Source organism: Cuculus canorus, chromosome 2, assembly GCF_017976375.1.
Source record: "Cuculus canorus isolate bCucCan1 chromosome 2, bCucCan1.pri, whole genome shotgun sequence".
Classification (NCBI taxonomy): Eukaryota; Metazoa; Chordata; class Aves; order Cuculiformes; family Cuculidae; genus Cuculus; species Cuculus canorus.
In genome coordinates this window covers 29,553,095-29,577,530 of record NC_071402.1, presented here as the reverse complement: position 1 = coordinate 29,577,530, position 24,436 = coordinate 29,553,095, and the positions used below count along the sequence as shown (strand labels likewise).

The window sequence follows — 24,436 nt, the reverse complement described above, 5'->3', positions numbered from 1 at the left end:
CTATATGCTTGAAATTAAGGAGTAGACACTTAAGATGTCACAATATGTACTGAATTATGCCTTTAAGATAATTCATTTTGGCTCTTATAGTTTATATTTAGCTTCATCAGCTAACCCATTTTGCAGTGAAATCTGAAGTAATACAATATGATAAAATATTTTATATTAAACATGAAGAGCTTAGATAAAAATATGTTTCAGCTCTTTCCAGAGAAATCTAAACTACACTTTGTGGATTAATTAATTTGTAGTTTCACAAATATATCTGTGATTCAACAGCAGCACTTTTGTTTCTAAAAAAGCAATTGATCTCAATTTTAAATCTCATCTTGCCTTGAGATGGATGCTGTTTGTCTGCTTTGGTGCTCAGTGCTTCAATGAAAGATGCATTCTGGAAGTCACTTGTATTCCTGGCAGAGGCCTGGAGAGGGTCACTGAATCTAGTTCCTTACTGTCGCAGTTAGCTGCATCATCTAATCCTTTAGGCTTCATCCTAAAGCTGCCTGAAGTCTGGGGGTTGTCTGTCTCTGTTTCTTCTAATATGCAGCTTAAATTTGTTTCTCATTTGTTCATATCCATTTGCTGTGTCAATATTGTCTTAGCTTACAAGTTTTATTTCCTTCTATGTTCGTCTCAGGCAAACAAGCAAAACTCTTCTCTCACACTACAGGCTTTCCATTCCTCTAGTCCTCTTCATGGCTTCATTTCCTCACTTATCTGCTAGAAGTCAGTAGTTCAACCTGTACACATTATTCCAGAGGAGCTCTCACCTTGTACTGTGGCATTGTACTTCCCCATCTTTAGCAATACATCATTTCACATCCTAGCACTGCTTTTTCTTTCTCATGGCTTCATTATAGTGATAGACTATTGTTAACTTGATACACATACACTCAAGGATAATTCTGTCACCATCTTTTTCTGCTGACAAGCTTCCATGTTAAAAGTAGGAGTTGTGCTGTTAGTCAATGACATATAGGACTTATTTTCAGTGCAACTATATTTAATGTTTTTTCTAAGGTAACATTCCTTAAAATACTTTGACTTCTCTTTCCATTCCAGTTCACTCTGAGAAGGTGATACCTTCCAATTTCATGTCAGTAGTCAATTTCACCTGTTTATTTACTTTTTTTGAATCAAAGTTATTGAGTATATTTAAGAACTTTGGCGCCAGTGGATGAGGAATTTCATTAGTAATTTCTTTCCCTTTCCATACACGCATTTCTGTCACCTGCTGGTGTTTGCTTATTTGCTAATAGGGAAAAAAGAAACAAACCAAATAACCCAGTAAGCTACTTTATTTTCCTATTCTATTACTCGACAGCACACAGACAGAAATTTTGGACACATGCAGCTCTGGTTTCATGCATATCAACTGTTTTATTTCTTGCCTAAGATTAATTTATAAAAAAAAAAAAAACCATGACATTTTAAAGGAGAATTTCTATATTCAAAGCAAGACATTTGAAATACAGTATTTACGGTCTTCACATTTTTTCTTTTTCATAAAGCTGTGCTTAAAAAGTGTAAACTTCTTCCCAAACTCTATACCATAGAATCACAGAATCATAAATGGCTGAGGCTGGAAGGGACGTCTGGAGTTCATCTGGTCCAAATCTCCTGCTCAAGCAGGATTACCTACAGAGAACTGTGCCCAGATCGCTTTTGAATATCTTCAAAGATGGAGACTGCATAGCCTCTCTGGACAACCTGTGCCAGCCTGACAGAAAAAAAAAAAAAAAAAAAAAAAAAAGTCTTTTTCTTGTGTTCAGATGGAATTTCAGTGCTTTAATTTGTGCCAATGGCCTTTGACATGTTATTCATGTAATTGGGCAGTACTGAGAAGAGGCTTACTTAGTCTTCTTCATTCCCTCTTGTACCAGGAAGCCCAGAACTGTACACAGTACTCCAGAAGTGGCTTTACCAGTGCTGAGTAGATAGGAAGGATAATCTCCCTCAGTCTGCTGGCAGCACTCCTCCTAATGCAGCCCAAGATGTTTCTTTATCACAAGGGTGCATTGCTGGCTCATATTCAGCTTTTTGTTCATCAGGATTCATCAGAATTTATCTTTAGTAATTGCTGCTTACTACAGAAATACCCAGTACAACATAACTGAGAGTGGAATGTCTCTAGGAGCAGGATTATGAAGATTTGTACAATTCCCTGCAAATTAAGACAATAAGCATCTCAAATAAGTACACGACTGCAATGTTGGAACCAGGGTAAAAACTTGGAAATCGTTGTGCAGATTCATTAAAAATCTTTTTCATTTTTTTCTTTCAGTCCTTTTTAGTGTTAACTTGAAGTGAATGACTGTATGATGGAATCACTTCATTAAATGTGAATGATAAGTTGCAGATTCCGCAACCAAAGCTCAAGGAAATAGTTTTAGTATCGGAGAATTTTGCAAGGTAGAAACAAAGCTCCTCAGTCATCTATAGTATCTTTGCTTGCTATTTAATCCTCTTTGTTGTGTCTTTGTTGCCTCTGATGCAGTCTTCTTCCCAGACTGATTTGTCACTGAGACACCGCAGGGAAACCCCTGTAATGCAGAAGGTTTGACCTGAGTTGAACAGTAGCCCTCCATATGTGCCTGTTCCATTATCAAATTCAGAAGTGCTTTTCTTGTGATTTTTGCTTTTCTTTGTAGACTGAGCACCGTTAGATTCTTGTGTTGTCACTTTTGAATGTTGACCTTTTAGCCTTGGTAAGCCAGCTGTTTTCCCATCAGCTGTTTTCTCCCACCAAGGGAGCACCTTCAACCCAACAGGTTGGCCACACAGGATCTGTTGCTATCTGATAGGCTTCATAGCAGGTTGCTGCAGACACTTAGCTTTTTCCATTGGACAGATTCACACCACTTCACCCTGGAATCCAAGATGCCTTGCCACTCCAGCTGAGAACAACCCCCAGGGAAACAGTAACCTTCTAAATATACAGTTGTCAGAATCTTAACACTTTGTTAAGGATCTGGAGGACTGGACAGTGACCCATTATTTCTCTAAGAACATTTTAAGGCCTTACTCTATAAATACATTGAATAATTCCACCAAATACTATATAGCATATAAGGGTCTAGCAGAAAGGCTACTTTTAAGCTATGTTCTCTAAGGCCTAACATTCATCCGATATGAGATTAGAGGTTTCAGACTATGACAGTGGGAGACATGCAATTTCTCAATATTAGTACGTGATTAAACAAATTTATTACTGCATGTAGCAACCTACTGCCTTCAGCCACCTTGTTATAACTATAATGCACATGACTCAGACTCTAAGATAAAAAGCTTTGGTTTCAACATCAGTGAATGTTTGCAATAAGGCTGACTTAGAAGGAAACACTCTTTTATTACCACTGAAGCAGACAGTATCTTACCTACATACTTCATCAACAGATTTTGACAATCCAATAGAAAATACCCATGAGATACCATGATGAGATACATGTCCATGAGTCAATGAACAGGACTGATAAGGCAAGATGCAGCCAGGCAACCCAATGGAAAGAAATGGAACATCCTTCTCCATGGCAAAGTATGCCTTTTCCCAGGTTTACTAAGGGCCTTCCTGTTGCTCTGGATACACATCTCAAAGTCAGTGCACATCCTGCTTCATCAATAAGAAAGATGGAAGAGTATTACTGCTCAGTGCTTTTCCATTTCCAGTCCTTAACAGGTTAAGGTAATGGTCCTTTTCATCCTACAAGAGCTGTAAGAGTGGCAGCTGTGTTATCTACTCTTGACCCTTACAAATGGCTTTATTTTCCCATCATAGCACAGAGTTCACATTTTCTCCTCTTCACCTTTTCAACAAGATGCATTAGCACAGAGGGGCTAGTGGATCTGTTTGGACTATCTTCTGAGCATAAAAACTTCATGTCCTGATAATGAGATCATTCATGAGTGCTGCAGTGCTGTTTCTTCTGAAGCCAAAACACCTCCAAAGCAGTTGCTCCTTCTTATGTTGTGTTCTGCAATATGGCACAAAAATGAAGAGTAATACAATGCACTGAAGATTTGGAAACTTCAGCTCTTAATTTAAGGACATTGCCTCTGTGTCCCTGGATGTGGTCATGAGAATAATTATCTTCATATGTTACCTATAGCTGGAAAAAGTACAAGAAATTATCAGAACTGAAAGCTTTTGAAGCAATAATACTTAACACCTTCTATTGCAATGAAGTTGTTGACTGGAATTTAAGATTGCATTCCTGGCTACCCTAGCATTTTTATTACCATTCACTCTTGTTGAAAAATACCTTCTGCTACTGTGAGTGATCTTTTTATTATTGTTGTTATTATTACAAAATAGTCCAGCAAAATAGCATTGCAAGACTGTGAACTGTTTGTCATATTTGAACCATTCTTTCACTATAGGCTGGTTTTCAGTAAAAGTAATATGGATTTACCAGGAATGCCCTTGAGATATTTTGCTTGAAATGCTTATTATGGAGCAAAACATGTCACATAACCCCTTGCCACTAAGGATTACTATTCTGTGATTTCCTATGATTCAACATTTTTAAATAATAGTGTTAATTTTTAAAGTTAGATCCCTAAAAAGCTGTCAGATATGAAAAGTAGACTTTGCAGTACAGAGAAAAGAAAAAATAATTTGTTTTGTTCAGGGCGGCTGTAAGTATATATTTTATTTAATGTTTTATATCTTTGCTCTCTTTCCACAGTGAAATCAGATGAGTTGCAAACAATCAAGAAAGAATTAACTCAAATCAAAACAAAAATTGACTCCTTGCTAGGGAGACTGGAAAAGATTGAAAAGCAGCAAAAAGCTGAAGCAGGTATGTGAAAGCAATTTGTTGCCATGTGAATTAAATTAGAACCTAGTTATCAGTCAAGCATATGGACCACAGAGAAGAGACGCTTTCCAGAAATTTTGCTACATAGTGGAGGTCTGAAGCAAGGTAAATTAACTCCCAGGTACAACTATTGGGAGGATAAATTAATATTGTTCACAGAGCATGCAACGTTATTTCAAGAATTGTCTTCTATGGTGTAATAGGGGGGAAAAAAAAGAAAAGAAATGTTTCTTACTAGACGTGCTAAAAATTGACCAAACGGAATTTAGATGTTGTTGACCCTGTGCATGCTTGTAATAATTGACAACCTGAGGGACCTGAACATATATAAGTCTATGGGACCTGATGAGATGCATGCCAGAGTCCTGAGAGAATCGGCAGATGTGGTTGCCAATCCACTTTCCATGATGAAAAGTCATGGCAATCAGGAGAAGACACCTAGATGACTGGTGCAGTGGCCACACCAGAAGGATGGGATGTCACCCAGAGGGACCTAAACAGGCTAAAGAGTAGGCCTTATGTGAAACTCATGAGGTTCAACAAGGCCAAGTGCAAGGTCCTACACCCAGGTCAAGACAATCCCCGATTTCAATATAGGATGGGGGATGATGTGATTGAGAGCTGCCCTGCAGAGAGGACTTAGGGGTGATGGTGGGTGAGAAGCTCAATATGAGCCAGCAACGTGCGCTTGCAGCCCAGAAGGCCAACCGTATTCTGGGATGCATCAAAAGAAGCATAGCCAGCAGATCAAGGGAGGTGATTCTGCCTCTCTATTCCTCTCTTGTGAGACCTCATCTGGTGTATTGTGTCCAGTTCTGGAATCCTCAACATAAGAGGGGTATGGAGCTGTTGGAAAGGCTTCAGAGGAGTGCTACAAACATGATCAGAGCGCTGGAGCATTTTTCGTATGAGGACAGACTGAGTGAGTTGGGCTTGTTCAGCCTGGAGAAGAGAAGACTCAAAGGAGATCTTATAGCAACCTTCCAGTACCTGAAGGGGCTACAGGAAAGCTGGGGAGGGACTGTTTACAAAGGCTTGTACTGATAGGACAAGGGGCAATGGCTATAAACTGGAGAGGGGCAGATTTAGACTAGACATAAGGAAGAATTTCTTCACTATGAGGGTGGTGAGACACTGGAACAGGATGCCCAGAGAAGTTGTGGATGCCCCATCCTTGGAGGTGTTCAAGGCCAGGTTGGATGAGGCCTTGAGCTGCCTGATCTAGTGGCAGGTGTCCCTGCCCATGGCGAGGGGGTTGGAACTAGATGATCTTTAAGGTCCCTTCCAACCCAAGCTATTCCATGATTCTAATTAATAATTATTAGGTGGTCTATATCAGGAATTATTGTCTGAGAAATAGACAAGAGTCACAAGTTGCAGAAAGGTAAATTCCTCTTTGATATAAAGAAAAGAGATGCAACTAAGTAACACAGCAGATTTCCCAGAGAAACTGCAGTAGCTCATCCTTGGAGACATTCAAAACTCATTGGGCCAAGACACCGTAGACCTGAACCAAACTTGGAGTTTGTCTCTACTTTGATGAAGGGTTGGACTTGTAGAGTCCAGAGATCCCTTACAAACTGAAGTGTTGTGTGTAGCTGTGGTGGTTCTGTAAAATCAGCCACAGCTCTAATTCAGCTTTCCTATGCTTTGAAATGTTGTGTTTTGAAGCGGAACTTGGAAATTACAAAATCCAACACTACTTTTTAATTTAGTCAAATCTTCACTTCTGTCATTGCAGTGATCATTTTGTTAGCCGAATGATATCACCTGCCAGCATTTTAAAGCCATACATAGCAGTTATAACAGATTTAAAAGGTTGTATTTTCACCATGGTATATATAGAAAATAATCACATCTCTTACCACTCTCTATGGTATTTCCTTGGCTATTTCCTCATAAGTCACACAGTAGACCTCTGTACAGGAGCTATGTACCAGCAAGTTGGTTTTGATGAGAGATAGCAGTGAAATGGAAGCCTTATCTCAGGAAAAATCTCAATGTTCCTTTTCTTTTTCCTCTCTCCATTCTCAGAAGAATTTTTTTAATGTATTTTGTGTGAACTGTGTGAAAGAAATTCTGCCTCAAAATCTACAGCTTCCTGAGTGTCTCTGCACTCAAATTTGTGTCCTTTGCCAAACTTCAATAAGCTACATGAAGCTCAAAAGAGCCAACAGGACACATAGAGCTCCATCAAATTGTCTAAAATATTGGTGGGAATTAGCAGTAGAACCTGGCACAGGCAAAACAGATATTTAGGTATGGATCCTTCTTGTTCTAGTGCCTGTGGCATTTGCTGTTCCATTGCAGAGGTGTCTCAATCCAGATGTTTACCACTGGCTGACAGAAAAATATTATGTTGTTAACAATTTTTTAAAAAAAAAAAAACAAAACCAAAAAACTATCTTGATTTGAAATCATTTTCTAAGTTGACATGCAAAGATCAATCTCTCAGATGTTATATTTTACTGCACAATATGAGTTGAGTAGTTTTTTCATAGTCTAAGGTAAACCATTAGTATAGATTGTGATTATCTCTTTTAAAAGAACTGTACACAATATATATTCATTATATTCTATTTTGTACTTCATGAAAGTTAGATAAAAGTTGCTATAATCAGTGAAGATATAATCGCAAGACACTCCGTTGAATCATTTGTGGACTGAGATGCTCTGAGGTGGCGCATTTCTACTTCAGGGAGCTTTATATAAAACCCATTACTATGCAAAACAACCTGCACGTCATTGTACTTTGATATCCAATTTTCACTTTCACTAAAGGACTATAGCAAACTCATTTAAATAGAAATCAGCTGAAAGAGGAAAACATTGATTTGTATTGAATCTTACTGTTATGCCTTTTGAACACAAGCAATGAATAATCTCTTCAGACATTAAAAAATAGTTTCAAATTGTTGATGTTAAGAAACATCAGGTGCAAACCTGTCTCCCATATTCCTTGCCTTTCATTGGAGGGTGCGGGGAGGAAAAATGCCTCAAAACCACCACTAAACCTGGATCCCCATTTAAGTCTCCTGATGTGATGTAGAGGGTTATGCTTGCATTGGTTACTTCTTTACAATTGGATGAAAACTCTTCTTACAGAAACTACTGATGTTTTGTCTATTATTATTATCAATATAGATAAGAGGATTTTCTGCACACAAAAAACCTTAATCAGGAACACCAGGGAGAGGAAGCTGTTCTAATGTAAAAAAAATGTTAGAGAATGCTTTCCCTATAATATCAGAAATGGGTGCTGAAAGGTAGGAGCTTAAGTTTATCTTCTCAGAAGAGCCCAAAAGGGTTAGATGCTGAGCTGGTATTTTAGACCCCCATGAAGAACCCAGTCTAGGTTTTCATTCAGACAGTTAAATAAGTGACCTAACATTTTAGCATCTGTGTCCTAAAAGTTTTCCCATTTAAATGTATGAAGTCCATAATTTCAGGAACCCTTTTTGAAAGCCTTGACCAAAGTTGATTCAGTTGTTACTGCCACAGCCGGGTTAATCTCAGAAGTGGCTTGAAGCAGAAGGTAGTTTAGCAGGACATAGCAGACATAGCTGATTCAATAAACACTTCTTTGAGCAGCAAGGCAAGGAATACCATTACTTATAACTAGCATGGTATTGTATAGAGCACCTTACCAATAGATAATGAGGCTCCATGAACTTAATCTTCTAGTAATATGCATGACTGCAGTACTGTTGAAACAGAAAGTTCAATAATATTTCTAAAGAAATTATGTGACTAAGGGAGAGAAGCCTTATTGTTCTAAGCTTTCAGTAAATTAATTTGAAAATGAGGGACTAGAGACTAACAAAGACAAGAGATGAAAGTTGCAAAATAAATGTGCAGAGGCAGAAAGAAAAACAAATGTCTTGGTTTAAGACTATGATACAGAAAAATACAAGCAGATCTGGCTATTATATGCAGCTGGTGATTTCTAGTAAAATAATATATTCATAGAGCTGAAAAATATAGAGCTTTATAGGCAATCTGCAAACTCATTTGCTGTCCAACAAGATAGGTGATGCACTACTAGTGTTACAGAACAATCAATCTAACTAAGAAAGAAATTCAAAAATCTATGGATATTGTCATCCTCAGATGGAAAAAAACATTGGTACTCCAGGTACATGCAAACAATTATCTGTTCCATATTCGCTTTGAGTACATAAAGATTTCCATTTAAACTCCGAAGGTGGATAGGAATAAGACTCTGATCCCTCCAACCACTCTTTTGGCCATTCTGTCTCTGACATTGACTCCCTCAATCCTCTTCTGGATTTCTGCTGGCTGGATGAAATTCCTCAGGATATCAAAGAGTCTCACAATACATAATCACAACAATATAGCTATTTGCACTAAGCCAACCAGGACAGATCCTCTGGGCCTCCATAGAAATGGTCTTTTTTTTCACTGCTTTGCAGAAATCATAGGAAGCCCTATATCTGGGTAACTGGAGATCAGCATCCTCTGGTTACCTCAGCACATTATAAAACCGGGGAGAAACTTACTTTATTCTATAAAAACAGTTGTCCAGAAAATTTGTTGATTATCTGTATGGTTGTTGAGCTATACAGCAAATTTATGCAAATCTTTGTTTGCTTATTGGCGCTTAACAGCTTTCACCTTCTCAGAGCACAGAGATTTATAAATTTCTCATTGGCTACAGATTAATAAATATACAGTGACTATGCCAACTGGATTCCTAAAGCAAAACAAAGTCCAGAAGATCAAAAGGCTGGATCTGCCAGTAAATCAAGCCTTCATCCACTGCATGGGGTAGATCAGCATGTTGATACTATGAGTTTGATCATATTTTCCTGATAAATAGTAACAGATTGAGTTTTACAAAACTAGATCATCTGGAAATGGAAGCTTAGATTTCTTCCTCTGAGCAATTTCTTTGCCACCAGTAGGAAAATCTACTGAATCTCTATATAGAGTATGTTTTCCTTACAGAAGCTCAAAAGAAACAAATGGAAGATAATGCTGATTTGATTCAAGAGGAATGCATATCAGAGAACGCAGATAACTCTACAGAAGAGCCGATTGAAGGAGGGCCAGATGCAGATGGGGATGGAGAAGAGATGACTGATGGTATAGAGGAGGATTTTGATGAGGATGGCAGCAATGAGCTGGTAAGGAACAACCATGCCATGTCTCTCTATACAGTTGCTACAAATAACCACAGAGAACCAACTATCTGGGTTAACAAAAATGCTCACAAGAGTACGGTGATATTTTGCCTAGTCCTGCATTCTTCATACACTGCAGAATCGATTAATTATAAGGCTGCTTGAACATAAACCAAAAAAACATATTTTACTACAGCTGGTGATTTTAGAAAGGAAATGAAATGTACTTTAAATTGGTTTACATTTATTATTTTACATTTAATGAAATGTGGATGAAAAAGGAAAATATTACTTTTTTTTTTTAATTGGAGCATTTTGAAATTAAGTAAGATTCTAGAATGGAAAACTTTCTCATTACTAAATATGTGCTCCCCCACAATTCACAGTCCCTGTCTTCCATGTGTTTCTTATGCAGGCTGCCTTGCCCGCTAAAGAATTTTGATGTAAGGATTTTTCCCTAAGAAATGTTTGACTAAAAAGTGTTTGAGTTTTCAACCCGTACCTGCACCTTTCATGAAATGCCCATCATACCTTAAACTTCTGAGTTCTTCTAGACATACATTAAAAAATATTTTGAAAGTCAAATTTATACTTTTTTCTTAATTCCTGATAAGGATGGATCAGTCACATTTGTTTAGACACTTTATAATACTCTCCTTCTCTGCCCAGCTTCCATTCTCTTCTGCTTTGAGCAGAAATCATTCCTGTCACTCAGTGTCACTGTCCCTGCTTGCTTTTTAACGCACATTTAATCATGTCTGTACTGTAAAAAGTATTCAGTGATGCCAACAGGAGTCAGTCAGCAACAGGCACGGTTGAACCAACACCAGGTCTGCGGTAGCAGGACATGTGACCAACCAGTGTATTGTACTGCTTGCTGTAAACACAAATTAAACCTACTGCAAATTTGAGGGTTTACGTCCCATTAGCCAGCATAAAGCACTCTTCAATCTATAAAACCTGAAGAGGATTATGCCCAGGAGAAGCTAGTGCAACCTGAATTGCCTCATCTTCTAAATGTGATGGAGAACAGATGATATTATCACTTTTTCTCAAAGGAATGGGTTCTCCTTTACAGGAGACATCTCCTTTATTGGGGACATCTGTAAGATTTGCCACTCTTAATTTGTAGGAAGCCCAAATTTTGCAATGAATAAATAGTTGTAAATAATAATATCCAACCACGGCTAACACCTCATCAGCTGAAATGATATTAGCAATAGAGGTAACCAGAGTTTAGCAAGACTGTTGGGTTTTGAACTAATTAGGTGTCACACTCCCTACTGCTAATACTGAGTGGGAAAGTTAACATACAGTAGGTTTGCCTCTGGCCATTTCGTGTTGTGATTTCACTCTATGAGAATGACATGTTTAGCATATGTCTACACTGTATAATGAAGCATGATGTAGAACTTTTTAATCTAGCAAAGGCCTTAACAGGAAATTTTCTAAAGAGCAAGCAACACAACAACTTTATCGGCAGTGAAAGTCTGGAATAGGCAGAGCCACATTTGCACACCACTGCTTCCAATTTAAGAAGCCTTTCCATAACATAAAAAGATCTATGTTATGACATTAGTTGAAGTGCGGTGCTGCAAACACAACTCCAGTCAGCTCAAAGGTCTGAGCCACAAATCTAAGGCACAGTGCGGGTGGGAAACCAGTTCTGGTTTCTCTGCATGCCATTACCGAGTCCCTTGAGCACCAGAAGAAGGTGGCCCACTGCACATGGAGAGAAGTGTCCTCTGTCTTGTGCCATAGGGTTCATGAACAATGTCCCCCCAACACCTACATGGTGGTAGCAAGGAAAGGCCAAAGAAGAGCACTTATATGCACCATCTCAGTCAAGCGCATCCTGGCCAGTGACAAGGCAGTAGAGCCTGGCAGGCTCAGGCCCTCCACCTTCCTAAACAATGGACCTTCTGGCCAGGAAGCTGGGAGTATTGCACACTTTAAAGCCCAGAACCAAGGCTGCTACTGATATAAAATCCTTGTGTGTTTCATCCTCTCTTGCCATTTTCCTCAGGCTTTGGAAGGGGCCACTTCAGCTTCTTTTTCTTCCCTGCTACAATGGGAAAATAACACTTTCTTCCTTTTGCAAAACCTAGAAGATCAGTGAATGAAAAACTGCTATGGATGTGATAAAGGATTGCTCTACAAAGAATTACTTAAAAGAAATCTCATTCAATGGATGTTTTTCACAGAGAGACAAATATAAATTGAACTGTGTGTCTTTGATCTACAGTTTTTACCCAGACACTTGGCGGTATTGGACAATACCATTATAAGATGAAACTGGTAGTTTATGGTATATATTGTAATACAGTCCTTTTTTTTCACCTATACTTATATATATTTATGAAGAAATAATGGCTATTTCAATAAGTTTTACTTTCTACTCCAGTCACTGATAGCTAGGTAACCAGAGAATCAATAAGGATATTATTATATAGAGAATAACTCAGCAGGAATACTTGAGATTTCAGTCTGCTTCTTCCTGTTTTGTGTCATTCTATCTGGCATTACTCTCTTTTTTGAGAAAATTAAAGTAGATGGATAAGCTTGTTACGAACCAAAAAGTCCTAGCAGATGTTGTTCTCCTGTTTTACGAAAACTAAGCTATTTGGGAGAAAAAACTGACTAACAGCGACTGTGACATTTTGGAATGGAGCCAGTTACAACTCGTTTGAGAAAAAAAAGGAGGGGAGGGAGCTAGCATGAAACGCATTGAGTGTGAAACAATTAGGACAAACTTTCCATGTGTAAAAGCACAACCTTGGACTCAGAATAAGGAACCCACTCCAAAAGGCATTTTTTAATGAAAGCTATAATCTTTTCCAAATATAAAGCTTAAGGGCTTTAGGATGATGATGAAAAAAAAAAATACTTTCATCACTAAGAGCAGCAGAGCAAATAGAAAAGCATTTGAAATGGGCATAAATAATGTTCTGAAGTTAGTTCAGCACCAAAGCTGGTTGTGGTTCCACTAGTCTGAAAAATATTACTGGAGACAGCAACATGACTTAAATTTAGATCTTAAACTTTTTAGAGTGCTTCACATTTATCTACGAATCTGCCAAGGCATTTGCCAATAACCTGCTGCAAAACAATATTGTTGTTTCATTTTTGTTTCCCCTGTGACCAGCCCTAAGGCTATCAGTAAAGGGAAATGTTCAATAAGGACAGACCTGCTGCGAAACTCCAGATGCAGCCAGGATGGAGCCTCTGAATCTATGTATGTGGGTCTGCATCTTTGGACTACAGGACTCAGAAATATATTCCTTTCTCTATTTCTGTCTCTAACTTGAAAAGGAAGTGACTATGCAGGATGCATGCTGTGGGTTTGGGTGTAGGATCAGTTCTCCAAATTCACACACTGTCTATTTGAAGGAACAGGTTACTGCACATTAACTGAGTGATGGCAGCTGTTCTCATGCCTGCTTTCAGCCTAGACCAACTGTAAAGAAATGTGAAGTAGTTTGTCCTGAAGTCTGAGTTAAATCTTGCGTGGATTTAAGGGGGCCTTATACTCTTCATTTACCTACCTAGCTACATACAGAAAAGCGCATCACATTCAATAGCTGCACTGTTTCTTTGTCCACATTTAGACCATGATGTTGTTCATCCCTGAACTGTTATTTCCTGTGGACTAAAGACATGACAACAAACAATCATTATTGCTCAGCTGAAGTGTGAAAATGTTTTACTCCACAATAACTTGATTGCCCATCTGAACTCTAAAAAAAAGGACATGCTGCATTTGAAGTATCAGTAACAGGCATCAAACATCAGTTATTGGGAAAGTTTAATTTGTACCGTTTGCCCACATATGTGTCCCAGTAAGTGTCTCCAGTGCTGCAGACACTCCAGTTTCGGGATGCACTTAAAACAATCCCCAGAGACTTTTGCTGCTTTGACATAATGAAAAGTTGTTTAAATGGTGATTTTAGATATATTATCCAGCTATGTATGAATACACTAGTGATTTCTCACAAACAAATATTGTTACCCGGTGTGCAATAAGCCAGTCTCACACACTGAGACAAGATACTGTTTATTGCATTTGAGTGCAGAAATGAGACACAGAGTTGTCTGTGGGCATGATTTTCATCACGCATTATAACAACATTAAAATAGGATAGTTTACTCTTGGTCACTTCTGCAGTTGTTTAACTTGCTGAGTTGCAAAATATTCCTCCGTCAAGGTCAGCTCGTTCTGAACCACCAGTCACCTGTGACAGGCTCCAGGATGTTCCATCCTGCTAAAGATACAACCCTTTGTTTAAACAACCAACTATAATTTCTGTTTCTGGTACATTCTGCAAAATTTTAAGCACTAAGAGCCTTAACCAAGCAAAGCTTATAGCAGAAAGAGATGAAATTTAAGTAAAATGAATTTTCAAGCTGAAAACATCTCCTACATATTGATAACACTAGGAGAGACTGACAGAGTCAAATAGTTGACTCCAACTTACTCAGTGAAGAGTATCATACGTTTCTCACCCACTTGCTCTTATTTATTGGTCTTCCACTGTGCCTTGCACAAAGGCACCCAATAATATGTTATAGTTATATATATATATATATATAATCATTATATAAATAATCATTAACCTGGAATGTAACTCCTAAGCTTACTCTGCAATTCATGTCTTGAATACTTCAATACTTGAAGATCAGAGATAACTAGAGTGGATGAAAACTTCAAGTCTGTTTCGTTTGCTCCTTATAGTTAAAAAAGCAAGTAGTTGGTTATCTCAGATTCTACTAGACGAATGAGTCAAGCTTTCTTGCATGGAAGTTTCTTGTTGCAATTAATTAAAACCTTTGTACTTCCTCCTAGTAAGCACATATTCTTACTGCTTTTAATCTCAATTGTCCCAACACCATGACAAAAGCAATTCAACTACTAAGCTTCCAGTCTCATCTTAAGGAAAATAAGCTTCTAGGAAGAAAGATCTTCCTTTTTACCAAATTCACCTCACACACAGATCACAAACAGGCCACAAATCATCAGAACACAGGTCATCACTGATATCAATCTGTTTTCAGGTGTTTGCCACAGCTTTAAATTGCAAGGAGTGGGAAGGAAAGCAAATAACCTCCTTTTATTCCTGTAGCTGCACAGTAGAGAGGAGAAGTTACCTTTGTAGCACAGTCCAACACACTTCCTGATATTTAAGAAGCATCTTGCCCTCAGCGCCTCTAAAACAAGTTCTTTTTCCCTACTAGAAGTAGCATTAGCTAAGAGCATGCAGGGAAAGCATTTCTGAATCAGCATGCATAGCAGTTTCCCTACTCACCCAGAGCATTTCTGTAACTTCTCTGAACTTGTTTCAAATGGCACTAATTGATCATTGAGAAAGCACTGACTCAAAATGAACTATAACTTATCACCGCAATCCCCTTGTAAATAACAAAGGTGGCATCCAATTAGCTGAAAGCCTGAAGTATTGTAGATTTGGAAAAAAAAATTCACTTTCAGCTAATACTTAATAAAATACCAACAAACTAATTGATTGGAATTACTTATACACAAGCACTTATATCTATATTACATTGCCTGAGAAGAATAATTTCCATCAAACTGTCAGTGTTTCATAATAAATAACTGTAACAATAATAGCACAATTGTGGTTCAGTAGTTAAGCATTCAGTAGAGTAAACAAAGTTTTCTGCTAGAGCATGTGATCCCAATTATTTCAAATACAATAGATTTATGGTGTAGTAACTCATATCAGACTCTGGTTAGAGCTTGGATGGAATTTGAAGGTTATATTCATATCATTGTGATTTTATGCTGGTGTAGCTACACTAAAAATAATGAAGCCACACAAGCTGCAAGATGGAAGTTCCACAGTAATGAGTCACCTTTAATGAAATGTCTTGAGAGGCATTTTTATTAAATTATATCAGAAACAATAAGTACAGAGACTGTGCAAAGCACATTTCTAGTTACCATGTATATTTACTACATTTTTTTCTAACAATTATACTTCCTTTCTATTAAGTATATTTCAGTTACCTTTACCCCTCAAGGATATTTCATTTCTTACTCTTATCCACCACCTCTGCACTGCATGTTCTCAGTCTATCGGATTTTTTTCTAATATCTGCTAGATCATCATGTTTCAAACATAAATACCACAAACTGTCATGGACAAAAGAAACAGTATGATTCTTTTGCTGCATTGAGCTTCAATATGAAAGATAAAAATGTCATAATAATAGCTACATTTCTTGTAAGAATTGATGCAAATATCATTGAAATCAATAGAACCAATTGGCTAAAACTCATCGAAAGTATTTCCCTCTCCTATAAGTAGTTAAAGGGAAAATAAAGTCATATAATAGCAAATCTGTATGAAACAGTGAAACTTCCTTTACTTTCATTATTTTGTATAAGAAACCAACAATGAAAGCACTCAGCAGAGAGTAAAATAAAGATCTACAGAAAAGGAATAAAAGTTTGTCTGACTAATTTCATGTAGTTTAAGCCCAATTCTGCTTATCTCAAACAGCAAGATGATAAAATATGTGGCTATTTGATAGGATTTATAGTACTTAAATTTTTATTGTAATCATAGTGGATTTTTCATTGCCCTTTTAGATATATTTCTTTTCTGTCAATAGCACCAGGGCAGACCAGACTGACTCTTCTACTATGGGCAGAATTAGGCTGATTAGGCGTGTCAAAAAGATCAACAGCTACTGTTGCAATTTGCAGCTTGCTGAGTGCACTTATACAGATACTACTTAGGAAAAAAAAAAAAAGGACAAAACTTCTAATTAATGTTAATGGCTGAAGCAACAGGGTGCCAGAAATCTTATTTAGGTTACTTTAAATATAATTGAGACCAAGAAACACAGAAACATTTAGCCTTTTCAATGCACTGAACATTTTTGACTTCATTGAAATCTTGTTTTCAGTATCAGGGGAAACATGAAGCTCTTCATTTCCAAGACAAATGAATAGGTAAAAGATTGTGTTCACTTGATAAATATCAGTGCAAGATGTTTATACTTGAGCAAGCTAAGGAAGCCATTAGGGGCAGCATACTCGACAGATACTAATGTGTTGTACCTTCCAAATCTGCAGTAAATCTAATAACCTGTGACTGAAAATCTAGAGAAAGTAATAAAAGCATGTCATGAAATCAAGAATTGTAAGAAACATCCTGAGATGCCCTTTTGTTATATTTAATATATGCAGTAGCACAGTAGACGTGTTTGTTGTTCGCACGTTGTCCTATGAGTCATTGGAAAGGCCTTGCTACCAGCTCCTCCTCCCCATTTTTCCTGGCAGTCGATTTCTCAGAGGTAGACTTTCTAAGTGGTGCTCAGGGTTTTAGCCACGTTACTCCTGACTGACTACATAACATTTTTCTAATAATTATTTGAATTCTATGCCCTACATATCACACAGGAACCTGCAGAAAACACAAGCACTGTTATGCACTTTGTGTCTTTCTTACCACCAGACTTCTCTGCCTGTAATTGCATATTTGGAAAATGAATGAGCAAAATAATTTCCTTACCTTTGACATCTATTTCTGTGAATCTGTTCTTTATTTTTCAGTCCTCAATTAATAAAAAAAAAAAATTCAAAACCATAAAATTTTTAAACACTTTAATGTAAATAATATAATTTATTTATGGCCATTAGCATCTTACATTGTTGATGCCAAAGACAGTGAAATGAATGGTTTTCTCCTTCAGTTTATCTATTTTTAAGCAAAGAACAAGGAATCAGGAAATTTGGGTCCCATTCTCAGCTTTACAAATGAGCCAATGTGGTGGGCAATGCAGCTCAGCAGATGAAATGTGAATATAGATTCAGCCCCTCTTTCTGAGGTCAAGCAAATGGGTGTCTTTGACCCTACAGACAACATGTGTGAAAGGAACATTCCCTATATATATGGTTTAAACTTATAAAAATTACATGTTTTCCGGTGAAAAACAAATGCATTTTTTATTTTTGCCCATTGAACAACATCGAATATACTCATCAATGATTTTTTTTTGTTTTTAATTTTTCATTGCACCCTGCATTGGCCTTGACCTCCCTGACATTTCAGTCATCATTTAACTTCCTTCATATTCTGGTAAGAACTATTAGCATAGCCTCTCTTTTTGAAGTTGGTCCATAGGCAAGGCAATTCTGGGCAAGTCAGACCCTGCAGGGCGAACATTGATAAACAGTGCCAGCAGCTTCCAGCAAAATGCCCAGACACGTAAAGCAAGATTAGGCAATGTGTGTCATCTTTTCCTACACCCTGTCCCACCGAGCTTAGAGGAATCACATGTCTTAGGCAGTTTAAATGGAGTACATCTTTTCTGAGACTATAAATGGGTACAAACATTAAATAGAGGGGGATTTTTTCTTTGCTTTGTTCCCTGAGGACCATTGAAGAACTGTTCACAAAATTCTGGTTTTTGGACTACCCTAGACAGCCTGAAGCAATGGCTGATTATAGCCCAGTGCTGCATGAATCTAGTCCTAAGTACACTTAGTTAACAAATGCCTGTCAATACAGAGTGCTGGCTTGTATGTGGGATTTACAGCCCCACAGACGGTGATATGCCTGTTTGGAAATAATAGCATGGGTGACACCTTGGTGATATATCTGATAAGTAAAATAACTTTTGATTACCCCCTAACATATTTTAATTTTGTGTCAATCCCGTGCACTTCTTTTCTGTGGACCTGTGTTTCGAAAGGGTAGCTTTTACGCTTTGCCTGTTTCGGGGGGGATGCAGTTTCTGCTCTTTATTGATCCACTGTCAGTAGATTTATCATTACTTAGTATTCATTAATCATTTTTATGCTAATTTCATTTCGGATTTTTTTTTCTTTTTAGGCAAGGCTATATGTTTATTATAAACGTTTAGATAAGAATAAGATAGACATGGTTTTCAATAGCTTCAGCTGCCAAAACCAAGAGTTGTGCCTCCAACTGGAAAAAAAACCAAGCAACCTGCGACTTGATGGCAAATGATGTTGTCAGATCAGGCCAAAAATTCACTTAGACATGTAAACAAAATGCTTGCCTAAATGAGATTAATTCCTCTACAGTACAATGTAATTGACCTTCATATCAAGTACTAGTAGCCTGATTATGTTTATTCTATGTAAGCAAATCAGAATTAGCTCTGTAGTTTTTGCTAGCCTAAAATTTATGAGCATAACGTCAACCTCTGAGTCCAGTACAGATAGAAGGATATTCAAACATTTACCATCCAGAAGCAAACCTAGATTGTTTTTGAGGAGAGGGTGATGGTGGCTTATAAAGGTTGCTAGCTTTTTGTTGTAACTCGTGGCTTGTAAAGAAACATCAGATTTAATTGAAGTAACTTAACACTTTAAATTCAAAGATTGATTTCAGTTTCTACACCAAATATTTTTTGCAATGTAGTTTTCACTACATCTGGTGGAGTCGTTCCTCTTTTACCTCCCTGTATTTTGATTGACTCAAGCAGACTTTGGATAACTTGTTGAAGATGCCCGGTTGAGTTTGGTTCACCCATTATTTGCAACCAACCTTCTCAGTCCTAAGTTTGGAAAGAAGGCATCTGAACATAACCTAGCGTCGATGTCAAAGCAGTAGTATAAGGTGCAATAGGAATGTGGTGAGAGAATGGGAAAAGTACATGGGTGTTTTCCGGGCTCTGACTGGCACACTGAAATCCTTCACAATGATTCAGACCAGCCACTGGGTCTATGTTTGGCTATGATTTTGAACCTATCTGCTTAAATCTCAAGTTCTTAGATTTAACTGAAATTGAACAATTGACATACATCACATATTTTTCCTGCTGTGTCAGTCTTAAATAGCTTTAGTTCCCCTAGAAAATACTCATTTCACAGGCTTTATTGGTATGCTTGAGCCTCAAGAATGGTGAATGAAAAACCCTTAGAGGAAACATTTTTCTGTCGAAAGTCTTCACACAAGTAGAGAGAGGTAAACACTGAAAAGCCAAAAGGTTGTTATTTTTCCATATAAACAGACACAAATTTTAAATCTGTTTTTATGTTTTCAATACAAATTGCAGAGCCGCTGCAGTTAGTGACCCAATTATTCCAAAAGGTCTCAGTTTTTTTGAGAAAATATAAATGTGTTGCTAAGAAGATTTTCTGCATGATTAATACAAAAACATGAAAGGCAGATTGAATTTATCTGTACATAGGCATTTACAGCCCTCAGAAAAGGGAAGTTATTTAGAAGGCGATAGAACTGTAATTGCCTTTTCAACAAAAAAGCAATCAGTGAGGAATAAAACAAGCTCAGTCTGCTAAAACGAAGATTTGGAAGTTAATCAAATGTCATCTTAGCCAGCCTGTTATGCTGATATGTGTACCTGAAATTTCCAAATTGTTGTTGCTATTGATTTCTAAAAGTGCGCTACAGTTTTATAATGTCTTCCAAAAAGACAAAGTTGTGTTCCAGCCCCGATAAACAGAAAATCAAAAAGCCAAATTCTTCTCTGCTTCCTCTTTGCAGTGTTACACTAGTTCTTTCTCAGCTACGAGATGATTCTGCACCATTTGCAGACCACAGTGTAACCCCAAGTCCAACAACCAAGTTTCTAATTTTTAGTTTTAGCAGCATCTCTTGAATGCTTGAAATCCTCATAAAAATGCAATGCACTACTACACACTTTGCATTGAAATAAGAATTATGCAGGAAAATACCAAGCAGAAACAACTTTTATTATCATTTCCAACTGGATCACATTCACAAATCAAGTCTTTCACAGGTAACAGTCTTTTGCAGGTAACTCTACATCCTGTATATTTCATTGACTTTCTTAGTTCAGTACACTGTTGCACCTTTTAAGTATCTGCTGCACCATTGTTAGTCTCACCCCTCTCCTCTTTCCTATGTTTTCTCCAAGATTTCCCAGTATTTCTGTGTGCCCCAACACGAGGCACCCAAAAGGACTGGCAAGTTGACTTTGGCTGGACACCAGGTGCCCACCCAGACACTCCAACACTTCCCTTCTCAGCTGGACTGGAGAGAGATAACATAACAATAGGCTCATGGGTCAAGATAAGGGCAAGAAGAGATCACAAAACAATTACCATCGTAATCAAAACAGGTTCAGCTTGGGAAAATTCGTTTAAGTTTTTACTGATCAAATCAGAGTAGGATAATGAGAAATAAAACGAAATCTTAAAAACACCATTCCCCCACCCCTCTTCTTCCCAAGCTGAGTTTTACTCCCAAATTTCTCTACCTACTACCCTACCAGCAGTGCAGGGGCGTGGGGAATGAGGGTTATGGTCAGTTCATCACAGGTTTTCTCTGTCACTCCTTCCTCCTCAGGGGGGAGAACTCACACTCGTCTGCTGCTCCAGCATGGGGTCACTCCCACAGGGGACAGTCCTTCCTGAAATTCTCCAACATGAGTCCCATGGGCTATGGTTCTTCATTAACTTCTTCATGGTGGGTCCATTCCACTGGGTGCGGTCCTTCAGAACAGACTGCTGCACCACGGGGTCACAAATCCTGCCAGAAAAACCTGCTTCAGTGTCGGCTCCTTTCTCCTTGGGTCCACTGGTCCTGCCAGAATCCTGCTCCAGCACAGGTTTCCCATGGGGTCACAGCTTCTTTTGGACATGCACCTGCTTCAGTATGAGGTCCTCCAAAGGCTGCAGGAGGATGTCTGCTCCACTGTTAATCTCCGTGGACTGAATGGGACAGCCTGCCTTACCGTATTCTTCACCATGAATTTCAGGGAGATCTCCACTGCAGCACTTGGAGTGTTTTCTCCTCCTTATTCTTCGCTGACCTTGGTGTCGACAAAGTTGTTTCTCTCACCTATTCTCACTCCTCTCCGTGGATGCAGTTTTCCCCCTTCTCTATATTTCCCCAGAGGTCCTACCACTGTTGCTGATGGGCTCAGCTTTGACCAGAAGTAGGTCCATCTTGGAGCTTGCTGGCATTGGCCGTATTGGATACAGGGAAAACTTCTAGCAGCTTCTTACAGAAACTATTCTTGTAGCTTCCCTCGCTACCCAAACCTTGCTATAAAAACCAATATACTCTGTAATCTCACACTAAATGCTTCCAACTGTTTCCTCCAGTAAGCTCTCCTTGCCATTACTGCTCTATTTACATGATTTTTTACCTTGCTCCACCTGGTCTTTATGCTGAGCAAAATTTCTGCCTCTGAGTAACTAAAAAATTTCCTGTTGATTAGATAGGACATTCCTGATCTTATTACCATCATTGCATACAATTTCTTTTTCCTGCATGGGTGCACTTTGTTTTTTGATACCCATCTAAACACTAATTTGGCAGTACTGATAAAGTTTAGCAGGGGCTTTCCTTGTAATTTGATTAAGATCATTCTAGTAAACTCCTACTTTCGTATATTTGAAAAATACACTACTTAAAGTGTAGACAGAGTGAGTGGCCTCAGTACAAGCAGTTTCTTTACACTTTAAGCTGTGTGTTCAATCCTGCACTTTTAGCATCAGTCAGACAGTAACTATTGCCTTCAATATGAAGTGAAGTTGGCAGTGTTTGGTTCACAGTTGGGCTTGATGATCTTAAAGTTCTTTCCCAATCTAAATGCTTCTATGATTAGTATTAATACTAATTGGACCACCACTTCACACTGGGCGATTCCTGCTCTTAACATCAAGTAGAGGTTAATTCAGACAGAATTTTGTTCTACAACTTTGACAGCACTCTGCATACTAAAACCATCTCTTTCATAGCATTCAGAATGTTAAAGGATGATTATTACCATGCTAGCACTCAGTTAGACTCACTTTGCCTGGAACAGGGGGAATCCCAAGAAGCAGAAAAAAAAACTAGTGGTCTCCAATTAGAGTCATACCTCTGGGAGTTTACTGTGTATATTCACCCATATCCAGGGTTAAAGGAAAACAGGTTATTTTCCCCTTTGCTATATTTGGCACTGGATCCCAGGTTGAGTTGCTGTCAAGGCACTCTGTTATGAGCTGAGGAAACTCTGGGGGCGGCATCAGTGGGGCCTTACTGCATTGATTTGACTTTGTCAGCCAAGAGAGGTCATGAAACACAGAGCTGGCCTTGGGAGCACAGCTCCACAGTGGGGTAGCCCTGTGAGTAAATTCTGGGTAAAGGCTTCAGGGCAGAGAGTCATGCAAAAGCATCACCTTCCCATCTTCTCATATCTTCCACATTCTCCTGTTCAGAGATCCTGCAGCTCATCCCACACTCTGCAGAAGATGCTATGCCTCCAACTTCAGATTCCTCCCACCACCAGCAGAAACTGTACTACTAGTCCCTGAGACTTTTCCTACAGCTAAAAGGACTTTGTAGAGGAAGATTTTGCTGCAAAACACAGTACAGTGAGTAGAAAACCCACAGAATAAAGTGTGGTGGACAGATACACTTCTTTTCCTGTTCCTCATTGCTGCCCTGAAATCTACTCTCAGCAAAGCTTTCAAATGACCATGGCAATTCTAATGCCAAAGTTGTTCCACCAGCTTCACACCTCACCATCATCTTAACGGCAGCATGTCGTCACTGGTATTTTTTGAATATTAGCTCCTGTCTCCATTACTACACCCAAGAGTGTTCATTACAAATCTGCCTAGGCAGGACTCTGAGAAAGAAAAGCTATGTAGGTCTAGGGGAAAATTTAGTATTTTACAGGGCTATCTCAATCATCCTGTTGATTTTTATCTGGCAAGCAATTGAAACAGGGCATTTTAATACAAAGGAGATAGAAGTTTGCTTTCACTTATGAGTAAAACAGGCATCCTCACATGTATTCACATAAGTACTAGTACTTCAAAGCAATTAAACTGTTCACTGAACAGAAAAATGATCCTGAGGTGTTTTCAGCAATTAAAGAATGATTGACAGAGTACAAAAGATAATGATTAGGTTTCATCATTTGAAGAAAGGTTTAAAGAGGGTGCAACTACTTTCTTTAATTATTCTTTATTAATATTTACCAAACTACATAATTCCTTCTGCTTGTTATATGCAGTGAATATTCTATCACTAAGTCATTATAAAAAGTTTTGCTTTAGTGCCATAGATTTTTGTCTGTCATATTTTACAATTCTTACAAATGACATCAGCAAATGTGATATAACACACATTCATATTCCCCTGTTAACATCTACTGAATCGAGCGTTTACATTCCATGTGGGTTCATTATCTAAATCACCTATAGAACTGTGCTATTTAATTAGAGATTTTATGCTTTAAATCAAGAAAAAATACAAGGTGTATTTCAAATGAACACAGCTATGGAGTCGATGTGATAGCTAATACAAATTCAAGGTTCTTTGGAAAGCTTTGTTCATTGCTTGAGGATTTCCATTCATGATGATGAATGCTGTGTAAAGGCCAATAGAAGCACATGCCCCCATGGAATCTTACAAACATAAATTACTGGGTTTTACACTCAGTGTGAGCTGCCTGCTTAAGAGAAAAGGAGGATATTGTCTTGAGCTGGATGCAGCA

General features: G+C 38.1%; 1 protein-coding gene across 6 annotated transcripts in view; it reads left to right on the top strand.

The window, feature by feature from the left end:
- The window catches only part of RALYL (RALY RNA binding protein like), a 390,766-nt gene that overhangs the window by 359,302 nt on the left and 7,028 nt on the right, over nt 1-24,436 (top strand). For 4 of the 6 annotated variants that reach the window (XM_054059535.1, XM_054059536.1, XM_054059537.1 and 1 more), the window contains 2 exons: nt 4,686-4,799; nt 9,786-9,964. In XM_054059535.1, the coding sequence (XP_053915510.1) occupies nt 4,686-4,799; nt 9,786-9,964 (293 nt within the window). The remainder of the gene's footprint in view (nt 1-4,685; nt 4,800-9,785; nt 9,965-24,436) is intronic. The other 2 variants (XM_054059538.1, XM_054059541.1) reach the window with 1 other exon arrangement.